Source organism: Ricinus communis, chromosome 3, assembly GCF_019578655.1.
Source record: "Ricinus communis isolate WT05 ecotype wild-type chromosome 3, ASM1957865v1, whole genome shotgun sequence".
NCBI lineage: Eukaryota > Viridiplantae > Streptophyta > Magnoliopsida > Malpighiales > Euphorbiaceae > Ricinus > Ricinus communis.
The window spans coordinates 2,153,059-2,172,168 of NC_063258.1; the positions used below are offsets into that span (position 1 = coordinate 2,153,059).

The 19,110-nt window shown below is 29.3% G+C and overlaps 1 protein-coding gene across 1 annotated transcript; it reads right to left on the bottom strand.

The window, feature by feature from the left end:
* Nucleotides 1-13,706: 13,706 nt before the first annotated feature.
* Nucleotides 13,707-14,691, bottom strand: LOC8258046. Its single transcript, XM_002518186.3, has one exon. It carries the CDS (start codon nucleotides 14,563-14,565, stop codon nucleotides 14,014-14,016), a length of 552 nt encoding a protein of 183 aa, XP_002518232.1. The 5' UTR covers nucleotides 14,566-14,691; the 3' UTR covers nucleotides 13,707-14,013.
* Nucleotides 14,692-19,110: the final 4,419 nt, after the last annotated feature.

Here is a 19,110-nt window from a genome sequence, read left to right on the forward strand (position 1 = left end):
ATATGATGTATGTAATGTGGAGGATATAAAGTTTAGATGGTCCAGTGCGCGGAGGAGATGGTGACCCCTCACATAGGCCTATAATTCATATGCACTAGGCCACCTCGACCAATCCTTCCTTCTATTTTCCCACCACATTCTACTACACCATTCCCTACACCATTATCTTCATATTTCCAGACCACTATTGACTGCATCTCCATCCATTATACCATCTCCTAAACTATTACCTGTTGGACCACTGCCCACCATTACTTCTACTACACCATCCTATTCCTATGTAGTTGGATTCTTATCTGAAAAATCTGAGCTCCTCATATGAATTGAGAATAAAAAGGTAATTTTAATTGTAATTTTATATGTATTTAAACTTATAAAATTATATTTTATAATTATTTGGTGGAAATTTGATGTTGAGCGTGCCATGTATATAGGTACACAAACCTTTGTAATTATTGCGCCTTAATTGACGTCTTTAATCAAGTTTCTTGTGAATTTCTAAGCTCTTTTACCAAAATTTGCTTACATCCTAAAAAAATATCGTAAAAATTAATTGAAGAATAGTAGTAAATGATTACTAAATTACTGGTATTTAATATGCTGGAGAATTATATATACATTGAATGTTTGGAATGGATATAAATGCAAAAAAAAAATGTCTGATTAATAACTGGCTAAAAAACTAAAGTTTTGAAATGTGTTTTTTGAAAATTTGTATTGTGCAGTATCATTGTTGTTATTATCTTGATGTTAGTCCCCCACTCCATTCCCTGCTTCTCGTTTTTATAAAGAGTCTCAAGTCTCACTTTTTTGAGGAGTGCTTACTTCTTTTATGCCATAGAGCCCCATTATCTCATTCTCCTTGAGTGGAGATAACTACTACATAACTCCTCCTCCCACCACTTTCTTTATGTTTGTGCTTAGTGTTTATCCATAATTATTGATTAATTAATTAACTAATTAATCAATTAATTAAACTAATTAATTAACTAATTAATTATTATGGGCTTAGGATCTTGGGCCTTTATTACCTTCTGCACTATACTGGGTCTGAAAATTAATTATAGACCAAAAACTTTCGGCCCAAGCACCTTCAAATTCTCACTTTTCTTCTTTACTCTCAAATCTCCTTCTTTTCAATTCTTTCTTTAAGAGATTAGCTCTTTTCTTGATTATACTAATAAGTACCCATTTAGAATTACTAGCCAATTCCAAAAATAGTCAATTTTCTAAGATCATAATTTTTTTTTAATTTACTCTTTCTACTGGCGGCACATCATTGTTGCCTTGCGCCAACATTGACGGCATCTCCTCACATTGTCATTTGTTGTGTTATCATCCTCATTCTCTACCAACAGCTGTGCTTCGCCGCGTTGTCTTCTCCTTGAGCCTCACCGCCAACTACCCAAGCACATTACCGATTCCTCTAAATTTTTTTTCTCTCTCTCTCTTAGCTTTTGGTGGTCTTTCTAGACTAGAACAATATTGGATTGGTTCTGTTCAAACCAAACCTTCAATTCTTTTTTTTCTGGAATTATTATCCTTAGTCTTAAATCTTGGTACTGAAAAGTATATCCTCCTATAAAAAACAACCCTTTCAAATTTATGAGAGAAAAAGATTCAGAAAAGGCATTTCTTTTACTCAAAATTTTTGATTTTATGTGTTTATTTGTTAAGTAATTGTGCATAATTTGATTTAAATTGCTAGAAAATTTTTTAGGATGTAGCCTGATATGTATGAAAAAATTAGGTTTTCTTTTTTAGATTGGATTCCCAAGTACATTTTCAACTTGAGACTCTGGATCCCCAAGTACCTAATTTACTTGGGGATCTCGAACTTTTTTTTAAAATATTTCCTGGATACCCAAGAACATTTCTAACTTGAGGCTCTCAAACTGAAATATTTTAAATATTATTTAGATCCTCAAGAACATTTCCAACTTGGGGCTCCCGAATTAAAATATTATCAGTTTAACTTAGGAAACCCGATAAACAAAATTAGAATGCTAAGAACTAGTTTACTTGGAGATCTCATATTAAAATATTATCAGTTCCCTAAGAACAATGCTAACTTGGGGCTCCCGACTTAAATTTTTTAAAGTATTATTGGATCCCCAAGAACATTTCTAACTTGGGGAAGTACTTGGGGCTTCACTTCAAATATTTTATTGATATCCTTTGAGGAACCATATATTTTCAGGACCAATAAAATATTTAAACCATAACATGCTTAGTTCCTGCACCAATACAATCAGGCTTTTATTCTTAAAATTTTTAACAATTTAAATAATTAAAATGTGTACACTTGTTTGTTGTTTTGCAGTTATGGATCAAGCTCAGCTCATCATCATTCCTCTTCTCGAGATAGAGTTCCTTTTCATGCTGCAATTGCAGAGATAATTTATTTATTCTTTTGACGTTTTGATTCTCTCTTTTTTTTTTCAATAATGAACTAAACTTTTCCTTCTCTTCCTCTTTTGTGCGTTATATGTTCTTTGCTCTTATTGAGCGAATTGCTTCAAGTTTTCTGCCGCTTTATATAGCCATATCACTTTATATATAACATACATGCACTACAACCATATCACTTGCATCATGCAACAATTCATTCATGTAGCCACACTAATGTACCTCTGCACACTTATTTTTACAACCATTTTGCATCATGCAGCCATATATCTTGCTTTATCCTACATTTTTTCTATTATTTCTTTCTTATTGGATAGTTGTATCACAAATAGAAACACGTGCAATGTCGTTATTATTGTTGTCTTGATGTTGGTCCCCTCTCCATTCCCTGCTTCTGCTTTTTATAGAGAGTCTCAACTCCCACTTTTTTGAAGAGTGCTTCCTTCTTTTATTCCATAGAGTCTCATTATCTCATTCTACTTGGAGAGTGGAGACAACTGCTACACAACTCCTCTCATCACTTTCTTAATGTATGTGCTTAGTGCTTACCCAAAATTATTAATTAACTAATTAATTAATCGATTAATTAAACTAATTAATTAATCGATTAATTAAACTAATTAATTATTATGGACTTAGGATATTGGGTCTTTATTACCCAAACACTAATATAAATTAACCACATTTCATTTTTTGGAGAGAGTAAGATGAGTGATGTAGGATGTGATTCTTTTAATTCTCTAAATGATATTGGAATACTTAAAAGTGCTAACTTATCTCCAGATGAATCAGAGTTGGTAGCATTAGTTTTGCAAATGGAGATGAAACATTGAGAAAAGAATAAGAATAAGAGTTGGAAGCAATAGCTTTTGTAAATGAAAATGAGAAATTGGAAGAAGAAGAAAAAAACATTCAAGTGGGATCAAATTAATTCGATGAAAATAATTTTATTTTTCTATTGATAAAATATTAGTCACTTGTTAACTTAAAAATCCTAATAACAAGAAGGGCATAATTCATATTGCTTAGAAAGATGATCAAAGATCTAAAACAAAGAAAACTTGTTTCTAAGTTCCAGATTCGAAACACTCCACAAAAAGGTGACAAGCCTACTTGAATGTTTCTTTAGCATATATTCTACTCAAGAACACAAAGACACAAGCAAATAGTCTTTTGGTTGTAATTCATCAATAATCTGCAGTGAAATTCATTTTAAGCCTTTATATAGCCTTTATAAGACCTAAAAACTGATACTCTAAAATAAATAAACTCAACTTATAGGCTTTAACATAAACAAGTTTGGACAGCCCATTATCAAAGCAATAAAATTAATAAGCTTCTAAATTGACATGTTTTAAACAACCCATTATGACAAAATACGAACATTTAATTCCACTCAGTTAACAAGGCTAAAAAACTAAAAACAAACTTAAGTAAGCCCATTTTGAAGTTGAACTTGAATTAAGTTATAAATAACTTTATTTGATCTTGTCTCCAAGCCTTAGATTCCTTGCAGCCCATTACAAGCCAAATTCACCAAATCTTGTAGATGATTAATGCTTGTTGAATCTTCTTGGCTAGTGATCTTGTTATAGGTCCTTGAGGCAGAATAATTGGATTGACAATCTCCTCAATTTTATCCTTACTTTCTTGGTCATGGTCATCCTCTTGGTGTGTAGTCTGTTCCATAACAAGAAGCATATTGCATATGGCGGTCTTATTGGTAAATTGCATTGCCAAGGGCTAATCTTGCATATAATTCACCATATGAAATTCCATATCATGCATTATGTGTTTCAATTATTTATATTATCTTAACTGAAATTGCTAAGTATCAAATAAGGTGCAAGGTATTCATGTGCTATGACTAATAATTTCACAGACACCCATACAAATAAACGACCGAATCTATCTAATAATCTCTTTACAAATAAAAAAATAAATACAATATGCTACAGATACACCAATACCATTTTTAAAATTTCAGATACTATGATTTGTAATAAAGAAAATTAAAACCATTATGACCAAGAGGAAGCTACATGATATCATAGTACTGACCAAAGTCATTTAACTACTATTCTTTTTGTATACATCGCATATACAAAAAGTTGTCTACATTTATTATGTGTTTATTATAGTTACTAATCATTGATTAATTACTTTTAGGACTATTTAGATGTTCTTAAAAAAAATTACCTTCTGAATTTGTCATAATCAAATCTGTCAATTTTTTTTCATAAGTCTTTTGCTTCTATTTGAGTTGTCATATTTTCTTTTTTGCTTTTAGTATTAAATTTCTTATTTTAGCTAATTTGCTTCAAACTTGTTTTGAAAATTTCAGATTTTGAAATCTGTACAAAACAGGCTATTTGAATTTTTTAAAAAGTGTGATTCACCTAAGAATACAAAAGAAATTAGCTAGAGTGGTGTGAGGAAAGCCGTGATCAAAATAAACTATTTAAGCGAAACACGAGTGACCAATCTCATCTTTTGAATGTAAACACGTGAGGGAGTATTATGAGGTCCTTATATTATTATTTTTATTTTCTAACCTTTTATTGCAATAATGTTTAACCAAGGTAAAGGTAGAGGAGCTGACCATATTGATACAGCTAGATTGCATGAGGCTCAACAAGCTGAATTTGCACGTTTATATCGCACTATAGAGAACATGAGGGAAACATTAGAGCATATGGATATAAGGTTGCAAGCTGTTGAAAGAGTCACATTGGAGCGTAATGAGAGGCAAAGAGGTGATAGAAATCAAATACCTCAAACTGATATTTTGGATGATGAATACGATTTTAAGGATGATAATGCAACTCTTGTTGGAGGAGCTAGACCTAGAGGAGGTCGCGGTGCTGGTAGAGGTAGGGAAATGATGTATGATAATGCATTATATGAAAGAAATCATGGTGATGATGACTTTGTAGATAGGAACTTGGGAAGCATTAAATTGAAAATTCTTAATTTCTGAGGTAAATCAGATCCGGAGGCTTATTTGCAACGGGAAAAGCAAGTTGAGCTTACCTTTGATTTCCATCAATTTAGTGAAGAAAAGAAAGTCAAGCTTGCCATAACTCAATTTTCAGATTATGTTATAGCTTAGTGGGAACAATTGGTGACTAATAGAAGAAGGAATTTAGAGTATCCATTTGAGACTTAGCATGATCTTAAGTCTGTCATGAGAAGGAGATTTATGCCTAAATATTTTGATAGAGAACTTGTTCAAAGACTTCAGGTTTTTAAACAAAATAGTAGGAGTGTTGATGACTACTATAAAGAGATAGAAATGATCATGACTAGAGCTAATATAGATGAAGATATAGAGACTACTATGGCACATTTCTTGGCTGGTTTGAACAAGGACATAACGGATCGAGTTGATTTGCAGCCTTATGTGGAGTTAGAAAAGATAGTACACATTGCCATTAAGGTGGAGAAACAACTCCAAGGAAGAGGAGCAACAAGATGTGTTTCCAAACCTTATTCCGATCCTAGTTCTTCTTGGAAAATGGATGGAAAGAATGATTTTAAGGGTGAAAATAAGGCTGTTCATGATTGTGGAAAGGAGAAGGTAGATTCGGGTTCTAAAGACAAATCCAAAGTCGAAGAGCCTAAGGTGAGAAATAGAGATATTAAATGTTGGAAGTGCCAAGGTGTAGGTCATATTAGCAAAGAATGTCCAAATAAGAGGGTTATGACCTTGAGAAATAGTGAGATAGTGATTGATGATGAAGAAGGCAATAATAAGAGCGATGATCAGATGCCAAAATTGGAGGATTATAGTGACGAGAGCATTGAGGAGCCAATTAGAGGTGATTTGCCAATTATTAGGCGTGCTCTTAAACACTCAATTAAAGGAGAATAGCCATGAGGAGTAACGAGATAATTTATTTCATACAACATGCCATATTCAAAGGTAAGGTTTGTAGTATGATTGTGGATAGTGGAAGTTGCATCAATGTTGTGAGTATACTATCGGTTGATAGATTGGGCTGTCTACTAGACCACACCCTTGGCCATACAAACTTCAGTAGCTTAATGATTGTGGTGAGGTTAAGATAAATAAATAATTTATCATTTCATTTTTCATTAGTAAATATCATGATGAAGTGTTGTCCGATGTGGTTCCATACATGCTGGAGATATTCTACTTGGTAGACCATGGCAATATGACCGAAGAGATATGCATGATGGGTACCTCAATAGGTATTCATTTACAAAGGATGGGCGAAAGACCATCTAACACCACATTCCTCAAAAAAAGTGTATGAAGACTAATATAAAATGGAAAGGATGAGAATTTAAATAAAGAAAAAACGAGTGAAAATAAAATGAGTGAAAATAAACAGATTGAAACTAAAAAGAGTGAAAAGAAAGAGGGAAAAGAAAAAGGAAAGCAAATTCAGCCTATTGAAAAAAAAAGAATGTGAGTTTGATAGCTAGGACACGTGAGGTTAGACATGCTTTGTGTTCTTAATCCCGTTCAATTACTTCTGACAGTAAGTCTATAGCGCTTCTAGCCAGTCTTACTTAAGAAAACATCAATCAGTCTATATTTGTACTTTTATGCAAAGGGGCTTATTTGGCCACTAATGATCATAACCTATCTTTGCCTGGTGTGTTTGTTGATCTTTTGCATAAATTTGAAGATTTGTTTCCAGAGGAGATGCCCAATGGTTTGCCACCAATTAGATGCATATAACACTAAATTGACTTTATTCCTAGAGCTTCCATACCCAATAGACCAGCTTATAGAACTAATCACATTGAGACAAAGGAGATACAAAAATAAGTGGAGTCGCTAGCTAATGGGTATGTGAGAGAAAATCCTAGTCCTTGCTCGATTCCTATCATTCTTGTGCCAAAGAAGGATGGAACATGGAGGATGTGTGTGGATTACAGAGCCATCAATAACATCACTGTAAAGTATCATCATCATATTCCTAGATTAGATGATATGCTTGATGAGTTATATGGTTCTTGTTTATTCACTAAAACTGATATGAAATTTGGTTATTATCAAATTCGAATGAATGTGGGTGATGAGTGGAAAATAATATTAAGATTAAATATGGGTTGTATGAGTGGCTTGTTATGCGATTTGGTCTTACTAATACACCAAGCACATTCATGAGGTTGATGAACCATGTGTTGCGTGAGTACTTGGGTAAATTTATCGTCATTTATTTCGATGATATTTTGATTTATTCTAAGCGCTTGGTTGATAATGTTATGCATGTACATGCTGTATTATACATTCTTAAGCGTGAAAAGTTGTATGCTAACCTTAAGAAGTGTGGTTTTTGCATGGATAAGGTTAACTTTCTTGGCTTTGTGGTCTCTAGTCAAATTATTGAGGTTGATCAAGAAAATGTGAAGGCTATTAAAGATTGGTCGAGACCTAAGAATGCTAGTGAGTTGAGAAGCTTTTATAGGCTTGCTGGTTTCTATAGTAGATTCATTAGAAATTTCAGCACTATAGCTGCACCTTTGAATGAGTTAGTTAAGAAAAACATTGGATTTGTTTGGGGTGATGCACAAGAGCATGCATTTAATGAACTTAAGGATAAATTATGTACTGCACCATTGCTTGCTTTGCCTAACTTTGATAAAACTTTTGAAATTGAATATGATGCTAGTGGCATAGGAATTGAAGCTGTTTTGATGCAGGATCAAATACTACTAATGTATTTTAGTAAGAAGTTAAGTGGGACAGCCTTGAGTATCCAACATATAATAAGGAGTTATATGCTTTGGTTCGAAGTTTGCATACATGGCAATATTATTTGTGGCCTAAGGAGTTTGTGATACATACTGACCATGAAAGTTTAAAGCATTTTAAGGGTCAAGATAAGCTGAATCGTAAGCATGCCAAATGGGTGGAATTCAACATTTTGATTAGCTTCAAGCAAGGTAAAGAGAATGTGGTTGCTAATGCATTGTCAAGAAGGTATACTTTGATTAATTCTCTTAGTACCAAATTGTTGGGTTTTGAGCATATTAAGGAGTTATATCTTAATGATGATGATTATGGTGATATATATGTATCTTGTGGTAATGGGACTATTTTTAAATGATTTTTACTTGTTTGATGGTTTCTTATTTAAGAAAAATAGATTGTATATTCCTAAGTGTTCTATGAGAGAATAAGGAAGCACATGGAGGAGGCTTGATGGCTCATTTTGGGGTAAATAAAATCTATGATATGCTGATAAAATATTTCTTTTGGCCTGGTATGAAACATGATATGCATAAGATTCGTGAGTATTGTATAACATGTAAGGAGGCTAAGTCTAGGTTGAAACCGCATGGTTTGTATACACCATTACCTGTTCCTAGTGAACCTTAGACTGATTTATTTATGGGTTTTGTGCTTGGATTGCCTAAAACTAGGAAGGCTCATATGATAATATCTTTGTTGTGGTTGATAGATTTAGTAAGATGGCTCATTTTATACCATATCATAAAACAGATGATGCTAAATTGATTGCTAATTTATTATTCAAAGAAGTTGTGCATTTTCATGGTATACCTAAGAGCATTGTTAATGATAGAGATGTTAAATTTTTGAGTCATTTTTGGCGTATTTTATGGGGAAAGTTAGGAACTAAGTTGTTGTTCTGAACTATTTGTCATCCTCAAACTGATGGCTAAACTGAAATAGTTAATCAAACTTTGATTATTTTGCTTAGGGCAATCATAAAAAAGAATATTAGGATGTGGGAGGATTGTTTACCTTTTGTGGAGTTTGCTTAGACTAGGGTTATTCATAGCACTACTAATTGTTCTCCATTTGAAATTGTTTATGGTTTTAATCTACTTACTCCTATTGATTTATTACCATCGCCACCTAACAAATTTGTGAGTGTTGATGCTAATTCAAAGGCTGATTTAGTGAAGAAGTTACATAAGTAGGTTAAGGAAAGGATTGAAAAGCAAAATGCTAAAGTAGCTTCACGTGTGAATAAAGAAAGGCTGGCGATTGGGTTTGGGTATATTTTTGCAAAGGAAGGTTTCCACACTAAAGGAAGTCCAAATTGAATCCAAGAGGAGATGGTTCTTTTCAAATACTTGAAAGGATTAAAGACAATGCATACAAAATGGATTTGCAAGGAGAGTACAATGTAAGTACTTCATTTAATATGGTTGATTTGAGTCCTTTTGGTATAGGTGATGCTTTTGATTCGAGCAAGAATTCTTTTAAGGAGATGAAAAATATTATAGAACAGTCTACACACCAAGAGGATGACCATGACCAAGGAAGCAAGGATTAAATTGAGAAGATTGTCAATCCAATTATTCTTCCTTAAAGACCTATAACAAGATCACAAGCCAAGAAGATTCAACAAGCGTTAATTAGTCATCTACAAGATTTAGTGAATTTGGCTTGTAATAGGCTACAAGGAATCCAAGGCTTGGAGACAAGATCAAATAAAGTTATTTACAACTTAATTCAAGTTCAACTTCAAAATAGGCTTACTTAAGTTTGTTTTTAGTTTTTAGCCTTGTTAATTGAGTGGAATTAAATGTTTGCATTTTTTTCATACTGGGCTGTTTAAAACATGTCAATTTAGAAGTTTATTAGTTTTATTGCTTTGATAATGGGTTGTCCAAACTTGTTTATGTTAAAGCCCATAAGTTGAGTTTGTTTATTTTATAATATCAGTTTTTAGGTCTTGTAAGGCTATATAAAGCCTAAAACGAATTTTACTGCAGATTATTAATGAATTACAACCGAAAAGCTGTTTGCTTTTGTCTTCGTATTCTTGAATAGAATACATGCTAAAAGAACATTCAAATAGACTTATCAACTTCTTGTGGAGTGTTTGGAATCTAGAACTTAGAAACAAGTTTTCTTTATTCTAGATCTTTAATCATCTTTTTAAGCAATATGAATTCTAGCATTTTTAGGTGTTGAGATTGAATTGTTATTGGAGTTTTCAAGTTAATATTGTGAGGGTTCTCCGGTTTATTCTTGGAGGTTCCAAATCACTTCTATCTAAAATTTGCTCGGAAAATTTATTTGTAAAAGTAAAGTGCGAGCTGTAGTAATAATGATTTAGTGTGAATACTCAACTGTGATATTTTATTAGATCGTATATTGTAACTGAATTCCATGAGAAGGAATAAGCTTCAAATAAAAAAAAATATTTATATAAGCATAAGAAAAGAAAAAGACCCTGAACTATTAAGAGATGTTTAATTAAACCGTGTTACTTTAAATGGTTTAATATAAAACGGTTCAATTAAATTTAAATTTATAATATTGTTTGAGCCCACTCAAATTTATGCCCAATAATATAATAATACATGTCTATATATATAATCTTTTAAAAATAATTAAAAATATTAGAAGAAAATCTAAACAAATCCAAAAATTAGAGTAATTAACAAATTATCACTGGAATAATAAAAATAGGAGAAGATGGAAACAAATCCAAAAAAACAAAGCAAATTCAAACAATCCAATATCAAGAATAGAGGAAATTGGGAAAGAAAAAGTTCCAAACAAATCTCTATCGCTATAATATTACCATCGACAACCACCTCTTTTAAAGCCGGCGTCTTTCTCTCTGGCCGTCAACCAGCAAGAAGCCATTGCTCAACTCTCCACCAACAGTAGAAACCGGCTTCTCCATTTTTTTTTTCCTTCTTAACAATAGAGACCAGTATGATAATCAATTTAGCATTGTTGAACAACACACTCAATTTGCAAAGAGACCAAATAATTACAAACGTTCCTTCTCTTCCAAAGCATCTAAAAAGGTGAAATAAAGTCCAGAGTAGAGGCGGGTGGCTGCAGTACTTTCTCCTCTTTATCCACTCACCAATTCCCAAATCCTTCTTATTTTCTTTCTTCTTCACACGATCATTCCATACTCCCCTCTCTCTCTCTCTCTTCCTGAAAAGAAAAAAAGAACATTTCTTATTGTTTTGTTTCTCTGCACTTGTGTGTTCACTCAGTCATGGCTCTGCAAACGACAGCGTCGTCGTCCGCTCAGCTTCTTTTAAACTCAACTAGGAGTAGTTCCATTGCAAGGGCGTCATGTTCGGTTCTTGCCAAAACTGCAACAGCAGTTGCAATGGCGACAACAATAACGGTGGCGACAACAATAACAAGGGTGGAGATGGTGAGAGTGGCGATGACGAGGCGTGGCAATGGGTTTTTATCATTTTTACTTTTTTTGAGAAATTATAAATTTAAAAATTTATCTATTTATCTATATTTAAATTTAATATAAACTAACAATTTATCGGTTATTATTATTTTGATTATAAAATTAAGTTCATAAATATAATTTAATAAAAATTTTAACATTTAACATTACTTTATAAAATTTTAAGAAATAATAATAATTATTTTTTATATATTTTTAGTTTTTAAAATTTTAAAATTTTTAATGTAATAATATATAAATTATTTTTTAATTAATTTTAGTATTATAAATTAACATCTCAATATAGTTAATACTTTTTAGAAATAATAATTATTATATGGTTAAAAATTTAATTCATTATCAAATATAATATAAAAAATATTATTTATATATTAAAATTATTATCTAATTATAAAATTAATTTATTAGTTACTATAATATTAAAATATTAATTAAAATATTATTTTTATGTTAGAATTAATATCATTATCTGAGTAGAAAAATATTTATTAGTTAATATAATATTAGAATATGATTAATATGCTACTATTTCTTAAGATATAATTAGTATTATTTTTGAGTAGAAAAATATTTATTAGTTAATATAATATTAGAATATGATTAATATGCTACTATTTCTTAAGATATAATTAGTATTATTTTTTATTAAAAATTATTTATTAATTAATATAAAATTAAAATATAATTAATATTTTATCTTTAAAATTAGAGTACATATTTAATTAAAAATGTAATTTATTAATTAATAAATTAATAAAAAAATTATAAAATTATACATAAATTTAAATTTAGATTTATGTGTTAAAAGTAATATTCATATCAAAATAGAAATGTGTTAAAACAAAGATTTTATTCTCCTTTTTTACCTTTTAAAACGTTTAGGGTGACATTCAACCCTTTTGAAATAAGAAAATTTAATTCAACATTCCAAATAACTCAAATTTTTTTTTTAACCTTGCGCCTAAACAAAAAGATATGTTTTTCCATTTAAAGGTTTTGTGATCATTGTTTATCATTTTGAGATATATAATTATCTTTTTCAATTTAATATTCTTTTCGATTAGTATCGTCAAAATTCTATGAATAAGGTAATTTAATTCAACGTCCCAAATAGTTCTAAGTTTTTTTTTTCTTTTTTTACCTTGTGCCTAAAGAAATATGCCTTTTCATTTAAAGGTTTTGTGGCCATTGTCTGTTATTTTGAGGTATATAATATATTTTTTTTCAATTTATCCATTCGATTAATATTTTTAAAATTTTATGAACAAATTTATAATTTTGCTAGTAGTTGAGAAGAAATAATTTTAAAATAAATTTATAATAGAAAATTAATGTATTTTATTATCAAAAATAAATATTTTTAATATCATAATTAAAATGTTTCACAATATTAATTTAACGTGTACTAAAGTGAAAAAAAAAAAAAATACAACCTAAGGTGACAAAAAAGAAATACACACTCTTAAATGAAAAGTTACATAAATTACTTATGGATTCCCCTTCTTCGTGGCACTGTAAAGGTCCAAAAGTGCAATTAAATTGATTTTTAACAAAATTAAAAAGCAATTTGAATTTATCAAGCACTTTGCCTTTCTCTGTAAGGGATATACCCATAAATAACATGAGCAATCATTTGACAAATATATTTAGTATAATCATGTATGAGACCAAATAAAATTTATGATTTTGAAAATGTTATAATTTAATGGAGATTTGAATACTAAAATGTTTATTTGAATTTACTATTTAATTGTGTTGGTAAAATAATAGAATCAGATATAAGATAAGTAAATATTTTATTATATTATATAAATAATATTGATTAGATAAAATAATACTAGTAAGATAAAATATAGTATATTATATATTTTTTAAGTTATATATATAAATATTATTATACAGAAAAATATATTTTTAAGGTAAAATTTAAAAAATTTATAATTTATTATAATAAAAAATTAATTCTTATTTATAACTGGTCTAAATTAAAATTAAAATTGTAATAAAAAATTAATTCTTATTTATAATTTATATGTAAAAATTATTTTTATATAAAATATTACTAGAGATTTTCCTCTGTAATAAATCAAGCTAGTAAACGATTCAAAATACGAACCCAAAATATCTGAATGCATTAATTGAAGAGCAACTTGGGCTCTTGCATGAGAACAAAGAAAAGAAAATCTCTGAGCTAACAGTTAACACTAATCAATACTTTTCTCTTCTCAACGACAATAACCTAATCAAATACAAACAAACAATCCCATATTTCCTGAGTAGATATTATATTCTCCCTCAGGTTTCTCGAAGAAGGAAATTGCTTAGTTATAGCAAATTCGTAATCTACAGAAAAATGAAAGCAAATTTGATTTTACAAAGATAATGATCCATCTAATTAAGCTAATTGACCAAGTAATTAATTCGTCATCTCCAATTGCATTTCCTGTATAACATCTGATTCGCTCCGTCGATTAAAAGATTTCTCTCTAATAGTATCAAGAATTGGCTTCCACGGCTTCTCAACACTGCACCTTTTTCCCCGGAACGCCATCCCACTTGGCTGTACCGGCTGAACGAACCTGCCAGGACTTATAATGGGTGAAGTCGATGTTGGCACAGTTCTTGAGGACTTTGTGTTGTTAGCCTTACGGCAATGGTCAGATTTCTTAGCTACGGAAGTGAGCCTCTTGACTAAAGCAGCAAAGTCCAGAGGAGACACCTCAGCTTGTAATGTGGAGTAGGGTAGCAAGAAATAGATTTGGCCTTGTTGAAGTTGGGCGTCTGGCTTTAGTGACTTAGACGCAGTAGAAAGAAGCTGAGCTGCTGTTGAAACAAAATGTTTGCAGGACTTGTCTGTGATTTGGCTAACTAAAACAGGGTACTCAAAATATTCTACATAACCATTCAGATGAACTACACGAATGCTTTTGAGTTTAGGCGATGATCTGCAAGACAAACAGCTACCCATTTTTTTTTCTTTTTCTCTCTGGTCCTCTTTGTTGCACAAGATATGCCTCTATATTAATCACACAGATGGTTTTCAACAATTATCTGGGCACTAATTTAAAAGCAAGAAACTTTCAGTCTTGGTAAGAAAACAAACAAAAAACAAAGTCGAAGAAGAAAAATTGTTGCGTTTCAATGACGGTCTCACTTTCTGGCCACCTACTTTGACATAAACTCGTCAACTTGTCACACACTTCACTCTGTCAACTTGTCATACACTTATAATCTTTCAATATTCTATTTGGTTCATGAAAAAATAGAATAAAAATGAAAATGAGAATAAATAATTTTCATGGTTCATTAAAACTCATTCTCAAATTGAAATGGGATCATTCCATCAATGAGAATTTTTTATTTCTCTGTCTGGTGAAAGAATGAAAATTTATTTGTATAAAAATGAAATGAAATTAATTATAAATAATTAAATAGGTAAAATAATAATATTATTCATATAAATATTATTTTTATTTATTTATTATATATAATAGTTATAAATTAGGTATTATTATTTTTTTAACTACAATTAAAAATTATTATTGATATGGGCAATAAATAAATTTGATTCTCATTTCATATCAATCTAAATAATAAATAAAATATAATTACTTTCATTTTTATTATTATTTTTTATATTTTATTTTCAACCTTAAACCAAACAGTCTCAATATTAATTTGGATGAGAGCAATTGGAGTGTAATAAGGGTATGACTTTCTTCCCACTACAGTCAATGGGATTATTACATAGTTTGATTATATTTTGTTGAATTTCTATGTTATAATTAGTCAATAAGGAGTTAGTCTCGGATGAAAATCTCGTTCGAGTGTCACCTCTTCCTCCCCCACTGTAATAAATTCAAGTCGAAATTTTTAGATTTTGAAAATGACTTTAGCACCGTTAGAAAAGCTTATTAGTTATTTAATAAATTTATCTCCCCATATGTAGGGTGATAGTCGAACTGAATCGAGTTAAATAAAATTTGATTATACTATAAAAACATAATAATTTACTAATAAAATTTTTTATTGATAGATTTAAAATATCTATCGGTAATTCTATTTATAACGTACGATGATGATAAGTGCTAATATAAATAATACGTACTAAAAAAATAAATTACCGGTATATATTGTTATTCGGTTGTTTAATAAATATTTCTAATTTGTTCAAAGAAGACAATTTAGTCATGAAATTTTGTCACTAATCTATTAGTAAATTGTTTTAAAATTTTTTTATCAGTTATCCATCTGTAAGTTTTTAGTATTTTTCAAAATAAAAGATTTATTGATAATCCATCTAACATATTTAAATATTTTTTCAAAAATAAAAAATTATTAGGAATTTGTTTATAACTCTTAAATACTTTTTAAAAATAAAAGTATTAGTTAGTAATCAATCAGTAAATCCTTAAATATTTTGTTGAAAATAAAAATTTTATTTGTGATCCAATGGTAATTTTTAGTTTTTCTAAAAGTAAAAGAATTAATAGATAATTTGTCGGCAATTCTTTAATGTTTTTTTGAAAAATAAAAGAAATATAGCGTTAAGTTTTAAATATTTTTTACAAGTAAACCAGTAATTCATAGGTAACAATATTTTCTTGAAAAGTATTTATATTTTCTAAGAAAATAAAATTATTAAAATAAACATAAAAAGAAAAAAAAATAAAGAGAATATAAAACTGATTACTGATCTTAAAAAATCAAAATGACTAAGATTATGAAAGTCAAAATTATGATTTAAAACTAAAAATATAAAATCAAACTAAACAAGTGAGAGAAAATGTGAAAGCTAAAAACGTAGTAAGCATAAAATGAAGGAAAATATTCAAGAGAATTAAGATAAATTAAATACAATAAAAGTCTAATAATTTTTTCTAATCCATATTAATGCAAGCTAAATAAATGTAAATAAAAACATATAAAAATAGAGAAACTATAAAACAATTAAATGTAAGAAATTTTAAAAGAATTTATATTTTTCTATGGCTTGGAAGAATTTAAAAAGTTAAGAGAAAGTGAAAATAAAGAGTAAAGAATAAAGAGTATGTGTTACCTAATAAAAAAATTAAAAAATAAATAATTAAATAGAAAAGAAAGAAGAAGAAATATAATAAATAAGAGAAGGAGGAAGAGAAATAGTACAAGAGAGAAAATAGGAAATTAAAAAAGAGATTAGGATGTGAAGAAATAGAGGAAAAGAGAATAATTCTTTTTTGTGTTTTTCTTTTTTATAATTTACTAATGGATTATTGATAAAATTCTGTTGGTGAATTTTTTAAATAAAAACTTAGAGAAATATTTCCCTTCAAAATAGTTAAATACTAATAGATTATTGACAAAATTTCCTTGGTAATCTTATTTTTATCCCTTAAGTAATCTTCTTTAGGAAACTTTGGACAATATTTTCCTCTAAAATTAGCAAGTACCAATGGATTATCTATGTGATTTTTTGCTGGTATTTTAAAAGAATTCTTCTTTTAAATAAATATAAATAACTGATAATTTAATTTTTTGGTAATTCAGTAAATAAATTTTATTTACTAATTTAGCATTGGAATATCTTCATCGGTAATTAATAAAAAGTCTATGAATTTCTTTTGTCTTAATTTACCTATGAAAACAACTCATCAATAATTATTAAAAGTAAAAATAATTTTATTAAGAAGAAAATTATCATTGCTAAAGATGGTGCTATATTTGAGCACCTAATGTGGGCAGCGGTTTCAAGCGCGCACCTAAGTATTTTTAGCGACTATATAATTGTAAGATTTTTCAACCTAATATGGAATGCGGTAAAAAAACATATTTTTTTGGAAAGAGATACTATTTCACCAATCGAGTAACAGGTATCTAACATATTCATATCTAATGATTTTTCATAAAGTGGTAACAAAAGGTATAATTTGTACAATTCTTTTCATTTTCCAATTTGATTCGATCCATTCGTTCATAGAGCGATTTATTCAATCATAAACATTTCTAGAACACCTCTAATAAAGGGACAAATAGTCAATTTTGAGAAAATCACTCGTTTGATCGAGTATACTACCAATAAATTTTTACTTCTTATTTTAGTATGTGCTTCCGGAGGAGCGCGCATGCAAGAAGAAAGTTTGAGCTTGATGCAAATGGCTAAAATATCTTATGCTTTATATGATTATCAATCGAATACGCTGACTAGTCATTGAGACTAGCGCAGAGATGAGAGTCGCTACCCGGGCAATCACTAAGACACTTTTACTAATTAGTGGAATTTCTTAGATTCCATAAGGAAGTTTATGCTACAAAATCTAGAGATGGATCTAGAAGCCAACTTTCTTATTTGTGTATATTTATCTTTAATTTTATTGTTTAACAAATTATTCCATATGAACACAATCAGTTTATATACAGACATAGCAAATAACAAATATAATTCACCTAGGTTTAGCTCATTTTATTCAAGCTAACCCATATTGGAGTTATTAACCTAATTTACTAGTTAATTGATTACATATAGCCCACCTAGTCTAGCCCAATTACATATTATGCTTTTGATTTCTAACCTTTAGACCTAATGGACTACTTATTATAACGAGACCCATTCTATGTGAACCTAATTCTAAAGAACTAAATCCTAATGAAAACATGCCAAGGCCTACTAAGTCTACTTCAATTTTAGAGTTTAGGCCTAGTTAATATCAATTAGCCTATTGGACTATAGTGTTTATGTTGGGTCTAATTTTAAGCTTAAGTCTATGTGACTCATTTTAATTAATCAATCACATAACACATATTTAATCAATTATATAATAAGCAAAATAGACAAAATAAGATGCAGGAAATAAACTTAACTATTATAACCTGGCCTATAATTAAAATTATAAAGAAAAAAGACTTAAAAATCTAATATAGTACATAAAATACATCAAAGTCGACCAAAGCCAAAAGATTGGGCCAAAAGACTGCACAACCGATCGGCTCTTGGGGTTCCAAGCAGGTTCTTTTATTGATTCGTCAATGTATCTCGCATCTCTAAAGCCGAATTTCACATACACAGAGAATAAAATTAATTAGATATGAAAGAAACAAAATAAAATAATAAAATCAAAATAACAAAAATCAGTTGATTGATAAAAACCCTAAAAACTAATAAAAACCTAGAAACTAAAAGTACAATAAACAAAAAATGGTAAATTAATCATGTAATCCTATTAAACATATTTAATTATTGAATTATAATAAAAATATAAATATAGATCATTAATTCTATTTTATGTGCCTAATTAGATTCAAAACCCTAATTGGCAAAATCATAAGATTCAAAACCCTAGTGTTCTTTTTATCAGGTTTCAAAACCAATTAACATACAGATCCACTAAAAACCCTAATCTAATCATACTAATCACAAATAATAACAATAACCCTAATCATGTTTCTAGAAAAATAAATAACAAACAAATAAAGAATAGAACAAAGAAACCGGTTTAGGATGATGATGGATGCATATTTGGAGGAACCCTCAGGT